The sequence below is a fragment of the Centropristis striata genome, chromosome 20 (assembly GCF_030273125.1).
Source record: "Centropristis striata isolate RG_2023a ecotype Rhode Island chromosome 20, C.striata_1.0, whole genome shotgun sequence".
In the NCBI taxonomy this organism is placed as follows: domain Eukaryota; kingdom Metazoa; phylum Chordata; class Actinopteri; order Perciformes; family Serranidae; genus Centropristis; species Centropristis striata.
The window spans coordinates 33038511-33046010 of NC_081536.1; the positions used below are offsets into that span (position 1 = coordinate 33038511).

At 37.8% G+C, this 7500-nt stretch overlaps 2 protein-coding genes across 2 annotated transcripts in view; one reads left to right on the forward strand and one right to left on the reverse strand.

The window, feature by feature from the left end:
- The window catches only part of mea1 (male-enhanced antigen 1), a 6735-nt gene extending 3183 nt beyond the window's left edge, over nucleotides 1-3552 (forward strand). The window contains exons 2-4 of the mRNA XM_059323953.1: nucleotides 1-108; nucleotides 1561-1669; nucleotides 1801-3552. The exon at nucleotides 1-108 is cut by the window's left edge and continues 266 nt beyond it. Of these exons, the coding sequence (XP_059179936.1) occupies nucleotides 1-108; nucleotides 1561-1669; nucleotides 1801-1982 (399 nt within the window). The 3' untranslated portion in view covers nucleotides 1983-3552. The remainder of the gene's footprint in view (nucleotides 109-1560; nucleotides 1670-1800) is intronic.
- Nucleotides 3448-7500, reverse strand: part of ppp2r5d (protein phosphatase 2, regulatory subunit B', delta) — a 25790-nt gene continuing 21737 nt past the window's right edge. The window contains exon 17 of the mRNA XM_059323943.1: nucleotides 3448-7500. This exon is cut by the window's right edge and continues 1067 nt beyond it. The gene's annotated coding sequence lies outside the window, so the exon portion shown is untranslated.

Below are 7500 nucleotides of genomic sequence, written 5' to 3' on the forward strand. Positions count from 1 at the left end.
CTGAACCAGGAGCCCGACGGGCTGAACGGGGGCGAGCAGCCGGGGGAGGAGGGGGGGGAGGACGCCTCCCACACGGAGCAGCTGCAGCAGGTGCAGCAGAGGATAGAGGTGAGTCCTGCCCCGCCCGCACCGAATTCACCAGCATCTATATCATCTGTCTGTCATAGTATGAGAAAAAAAAGTCATAGTATCGTATGTCATTAAAAATGAGAAAAAAAAGTCGTAGTATCGTATGTCAGTAAAAATGAGAAAAAAAAGTCATACATGTTGATTTCTGTCAAAAATGCAAAAAAATGGGTCACTTATAGTCTGTTGATACGTATAGTAGTATAATTTGTCCAAAAATGACACCAAAACATCATATTATGGGATGTTCAAAAATGACCCAGTCGACTAAAAAAGTCATACGAAAAAGTAATGTTGATTTATTTTCAAAAAAAGTCAAATTTTAAAATGCCTACTAATACTTAAAATGGGTCTTTTATAGTCTGTTGATACATGTGGTAGAAAAGTTTGCCCAAAAATTGCGAAAAAAAACCAAACATATTATGGGATGTTCAAAGATGACCCTCCATTTAAAAAAAAAGTCATACTATAGCATGTCGATTTTTGTCAAAAATGGTCACATTTGAAAATGCTTAAAAATTACTTTATTATAGTCTTTTGATACATATTAAGGAATAATATGGCCAGAAATGAGAGAAAAACATCATATTATGGGATGTGCAAAAATGACCCCCTCAAATAAAGTCATACTATAGCATGTCGATTTTTTGTAAAAAATGGTCAAATATTAAAATGCCTAGAAATGCTTAAAATGGGTCAATTACAGTCTGTTGATACATATTAGTTGTATGGTTTGTCCATAAATGACAGAAAAACACCATATTATGGGATGTCCAAAAAGTGACCCTCCAAAACAAAAGTCATGTCGACATGTCGATTTTTGTCAAAAATGGTCACATTTCAAAATGCTTAAAATTGGTCAATTATAGTCTGTTGATTGGTATAGAAATATAGTTTGTCCAAAAATAGCGAAAAAACACCATATTATGTGATGTCCAAAAATGACCCCGCCTCAAAAAAAAGTTGTCAAAAGTTTGTCAAAATGCTAAAAATGACTTTATAATAGACTGTTGATACATATTAGAGCATAATAAAGACAGTAAAACACACAAAAAAGTCATACTATATGGAGTTTGTCGATTTTTGTCCAAAATGGCCAATTCAAATTTTAAAATGCCTAAAAATGACTTTATTAGTCTGTTGATGTATATTAGATTATAGTTTGTCCATAAATGACAGAAAAACACCAATTATCTGATGTCCAAAAATGACCCTCCAAAACAAAAGTCATACTATATATGTTGATTTTTGTCAAATATTAAAATGCCTAAAAATGAGAAAAATGACTTAATTATAGTCTGTTAGAACAAAGTTTGTCATATATACAATTTTACTTTTTCATGTCATCTGTCATTTAGCCACCTGCTGAAGCTTTTTATTGTCTCACCTGTCTGTCTGTCTGTCTGTCTGTCTCACCTGTCTGTCCTCCTGCAGGTGTTGGGTCTCCACCTCCCCGAGGCTCCGCCCCCGGACAGTGACGAGGAGGAGGACCCTGAGGGGGCGGCGGCGCTCCGGAGCCGCGCCTCGATCCCGATGGACGCAGGTACGCTCGTTCACATTTAACGTCTTTGTTTCAGGAAATCACTCAGAAACACAAATCTTTATTGATACGTCACAGTTAAACAGGATGAAGTAATCTGCTGTCCTGTGACATCACTTCCTGTCCCCCTGCAGACCACGTGGAGCTGGTGAAGAGGACGATGGCGGCCGTGGCGCTGCCGTCCCTCGGCGTGCCGTCCTGGGCCCGAGAGATCTCAGACGACCAGTGGAAGGACATGGTCCAGAACACGCTGGAGACCCGGCAGAGCGCCGCCGCCCTGCGCCTGCCCCGCCGCAGCAACCTCAACGGGCCCTGAACGCACCAACAACAACATCTACAGTCCCTGAACGCACCACCACCAACAACATCAACGGGCCCTGAACACACCACCAACAACAACATCAACGGTCCCTGAACACACCACCGCCAACAACATCTACGGTCCCTGAACGCACCACCACCAACTTCTACGGTCCCTGAACGCACCAACAACAACATCAATGGTCCCTGAACACATCATAACCTCTTCTGACCTTGAACTCATCACCAACAACATCATAGGTCCCTGAATGCATCACGACCACCAACAAAATCAACGGTCCCTGAATGCATCACGACCACCTCTACAGCAAAAGTCCCTGAATGCATCACGACCACGTCAACAACGGTCCCTGAACGCTTCATGACCACATTAACAACCTCTCCTGACCTTAAACTCATCACGACCTCCAACATCATCAACGGTCCCTAAACGCATCACGACCACCTCAACAACTGCTCCTGACTTTGAACTCATCACTAACAACATCAACGGTCCCTGAACACATCATGACCACCAACAACATCAACGGTCCCTGAACGCAACGCTGCAACAGTCTCTACTTAACTTGAACCGATCCTGAACGCACCACGACCACTTCAGGGACACTGACAGAAAGTCGGGAAATGACAGAATGATTTTGTAAATATTCAGTGAAGCCTGAGAGTCGAATTCAAATCGTTTTTTCTTTGTTACATTATAAAAAATATATTTTAATATTCAACATGAAGCTGAAACTGAAAGTCTTTGGATTCAATCAATTAAAAATAAACATTTTTTTATTATTATTTAAATGAAAAATAAAACTGAACAACAATAGCTGCGATTAGCTGTAATTTAATAATGTGATCTGTTTTGAACGATTAATTAAAATTCCATAAAATACTAAAGAATCAACACCAAAAACAGCTAATTTCCTGATTCTGGTGAAATAAATTAAAACATATTTGCCTAAAATTTTAACATGTGAGACGTCATAAAATCCCCTTAAAATCCCCCCCTAAACACCTGACTTTCAAATCCAAACTTTGACTTTGACTTTCTGTCCTAAAAATCAGTTTTTATTTCTAAGCAACAAAAACAGAAAGTTTTGTTCCGTCCCACAACATAAACAACTGAAAAAAAAGCCATTTTTAGATCCCCACTGGATCATTTTTCTTTATTTAAATGTGTCAAGTTTTATTCTTCATTTGTGCAAAAAAAAAATCAGCAACTTCAAGGTGAAAACAATCTGCAGATTCATCAATAATCATTAATCACAAACTGGGCACTCTCGTCTTCTCTAGAAATGAAGGAAACCGTTGAAACTTCCAGGTTTTCTTGTGTAAAAAGTTTAATTTTTAGGATGAAGTTACATTCCGCCTTAAAGCCTTTTAATTTAAATGTTTTTTCTCGTGTTTCATGATTTCTTTAATGATGCTTTCTGTTGTGTAAAAGACAGAAACTGTGATTGTCAAACATGTCCACTTTATTCTTTTTATTTTGTTCTGTACATACATGAACATCTGTACAAAATCAGACTTTCATACTATGTAACGTTCTAATAAAGTACAACTTATGTACAGGATGACGGGAAGCAGCGTTCAGGTTTCTGTTTCAAGTCGAGTCGCCGCCGGACGGAACGACCAAACTTTGTTCTCAACGATTAGTGAAATATTAATAATCTGAAGATCTGATCACGGGTCTTTAAATCGTAACAGGGTTGTTTTGATGAGTCGTTTTGTTCGGCGGCGAGAGAGAGAGCGAGGTGGGCGGGGCTAAGCACCACTGGAATGGTTCATTGATTGAATCACACGACGGCGAGACGAGCAGAACGGAAACCAGACGACGAGAACGTAAGGGTAAGAAAAAAAATATATAAACGTCACGCCGAGGGGTGTGGCCTATACGGAAGGGGGCGTGGCCTGGAGGAGGAGGGCGTGGCCAAGAGTCAGTAACAAACGTTCCTTGAGAATAAAATTATTTTTCATATATTTTGTTCAATTTGAAATTAGGAGGATTGTTTCTGCAAAAGCTGCTCGGAGAAATATATTGTAAACAAACAGGTGAGACAGGTTGGGGGGGGGGGGGGGGGGTAAACGAGGGGAAAGGAGGTGAGACAGGTTAACAAGAGGAGACGAGGTGAGACAGGTTAAAGAGGGGAGGTGAGGTGAGACAGGTTAACGAGGCGGGACGAGGTGAGACAGGTTAAAGAGGGGAGGTGAGGTGAGACAGGTTAATCGGAACAAAAGGGTGAGAAAGGTTAACAAGAGGAGACGAGGTGAGACAGGTTAACGAGGTGAGACAGGTTAACGAGGGGAGACGGGTTAACAAGAAGAGACGAGGTGAGACAGGTTAATGAGTGGAGACAGGTTAAAGAGGTGAGACAGGTTAATAAGGTGAGACAGGTTAACGAGGCGGGACGAGGTGAGACAGGTTAAAGAGGGGAGGTGAGGTGAGACAGGTTAATCGGAACAAAAGGGTGAGAAAGGTTAACAAGAGGAGACGAGGTGAGACAGGTTAACGAGGGGAGACGGGTTAACAAGAAGAGACGAGGTGAGACAGGTTAATGAGGGGAGACAGGTTAACGAGGTGAGACAGGTTAACGAGGGGAGACAGGTTAACGAGGTGAGACAGGTTAAAGGACATTTTGAGCCTCTGAAAGATTAAATCTGATTATTATAATGTATCAGATCATTAAACTAATTAATAATAATTAAATTATTTATTCATGTCCCAGCCCGGTACGGAGGACTGAAGGAGTCATTCTAAAAGATAAATAAAAAATGACTCGATAAAATAAAAATATGAAAAAAAAGAATGGACTTGAGATCAAATGAGCAGGTTAATTTTTTTAAATAAATGCGTAAATATTGACTTACTATATATCTACTTCAAAAAATAAGTCATTTATCAAATAAAATACATTTATTTTATTTTTTGACAAATTACATTTTTTTGTTTTCATTTACTTTCATGTCAATGTTCAGTTTTTTCAATTAACTTTACTTTTTTTTTACAAAATAAATGAAAACAAAAACAAGTAATTTCCCAAATAAATACATTTATTTTCTTCAAATTAACCTGCAACATTTATTCTTTTTTTTCTCTTTTCAATGACTTTCACATTTATTTATTTATGTCTTGTAATGGCAGCTTTAATCCTCCGTACATCGGGGCAGAAACAAAAATGTCCAATTTTGCTTTTTTAAAAACAAAATATTATGTTTTTTTGTGGATTTATTATTAAAAATGCGAATAATGTTGGTCCAAGAAACGAGACACACTTTCATAATCTAACGTGAATTTGCTAATTTTTAACAATTTTTCTGTTTTTAACAAGGAAAATTAAGAGACATTTTTCGACTATTATTTGACATTAAAATTCACTTTAATAAGAAATGATTGACCGTTTTATTTTTTCAACAATTTCTATCAGCAAAGATTTATTCAACACAATAAAATGCAAATTTAAAACTATTTTTTTGTGACATGATCTGTTATTTAAACATATTTTGGTCTCATTCGTTGGAATTTTAAACACTTAAAGCATCTAAATAAACACTAACGGCTGATTGGAACTTCCTGAAATACTTTTTTAAAATTTTCACAGATTTTTTTGTCGTTGTAACTTCATTATTTTGTTCGTTATAAAGCGATTATCTCTGTTGGAAAACGTTTTATAGCACACAATGTGACGCAGGTTGTAAACAGTAGTGGAGACAGCAAAGGATCATGGGAGTCGGAGTCTTCAGTTACATTAATGAAACACTGAGTTTTGTTTTGTTTCTGACACATTTAACAAACGATGATTTAGAGTTTTTTTATTTGTTGAGTTTGAATAAAAAACGTTTATTAGCACTGATGTGTCTTTAACATTCCCAGCTTTTATTTTGGCGAGATGAAGCCTCAGATATAAGTTAATATTTGTTTTATTTTGAAATATTACGACGTGTAGAATTGAGATAATTTGGCGTGAGGTTTGGTCGAGCAGCTGAACTCAGTTTTCTGTCCGACGTTCTTTCTGGAACGTGTGAAGTGAAAACACGTGTTTTACAGTTGCATAATTTCCCACAACTCCTGAACGCGTCACGGAGGAGTTTGACCTTTGACCTGACGAGTGACGCCACATCTCGTTCAGTTTTTTTTTTAGTGTTTTGAGCAAAAACTAACAAATAAATGACAAAATAAAAACAATGAATCGGCTTTCTGACAGGAAACGATGACATCACACAGACGGCTTCTCTCATTGGCTTAGAGTCGATGATGTCACGACTGTATGGAGGACAAAAAATGACATAAGAACCAATAAATAAATACATTTATAAATAAAATAAATAAAAGCTGAAATACGACAAACAGAAAAATTTGAAATAATTTTAAGATATTTATTTATTTAAATATCAACTTTTGTTCATTTTTTATTTCTGAAATATTCTTTAATCTATAAATGTATTTATTTATACATGTTCCTTATTTAATACCTAATTCATTTTTCATCCTCCTTTTATTGAGCCATGTTTAATTTTCCACTTTTAAATTGTATTTCTGCATTTATTTCAACATTTATTGATGTTTTTATTCCTGTATCATCTCATATTATTTTTTGACACTTTTGGTCCTCCATATAACGAACAAACATGAAAATAAAACAGCAGGAATCTGATTGGTCGTCTACATTCACGGTGTCTCCTCGCCGCAATCGTCGTCTTCGGTCCGTCGGGCGCCGCAGCGAGCGCCGGGCCGCCACGGATCCGTGCTGACGTGTGATTGGTCGGGTCAGGTGGAGGGGGGCGGGGCTCTGGAGTGAGGCAGTGACCTCGTCTGTGCTGCGTTCAGGCGCCACGGGACAGACGGGATGTGATGGAGCGCTTTTCCACAGCAGGAGCCGAGAACTCGACACCAGCAGGATTAGTTAGGACCAGAACCAGTTAGGACCAGAACCAGAACCAGGACCAGTTAGGACCAGAACCAGTCAGGACCAGAACCAGTCAGGACCAGAACCAGTGAGTTCTGGTTGTTTCGTTTTACAACGTCAGATATTCGTCTTATTTTTTTGTTTACGTGTGACGTTTATTGTTTATTGACGCTTCTTTTAGAGTTTGACTCATTTTTTTGTTTTACTTTCAGAGAAAATAAAATCATTCTGCAGCGTTTGGTCGAAAAAACAACCTTTAAAATGTTTGCTGATCCTGAAAATACGAGTAAATGTTACTGTTAAAATAACAGTTTGTTTCCTAAAAGTCCTCTGCGATTTGTGACATTTTTTTTAATTTGGGGAGAAATCAGAGACAACAAACGTTTATCATCATCGTCGAGTTATCAGGTGATTAATTTCTTCAGCTGTTTGGTCCATAAAATGGTGAAAAAAAGCCAAAAATGACATCAGCAAATATCTAATTTTGAGAGAAACATTATTTTTTAAATTAAATGAATAACGATCAAACTAATCGATTAATCTTTGCAGCTCTGATAGAATTGGTAGACTTTTTTATTTTGTTTGGTTTGACGACTTTCTCATCTTTCATCCTTTCAA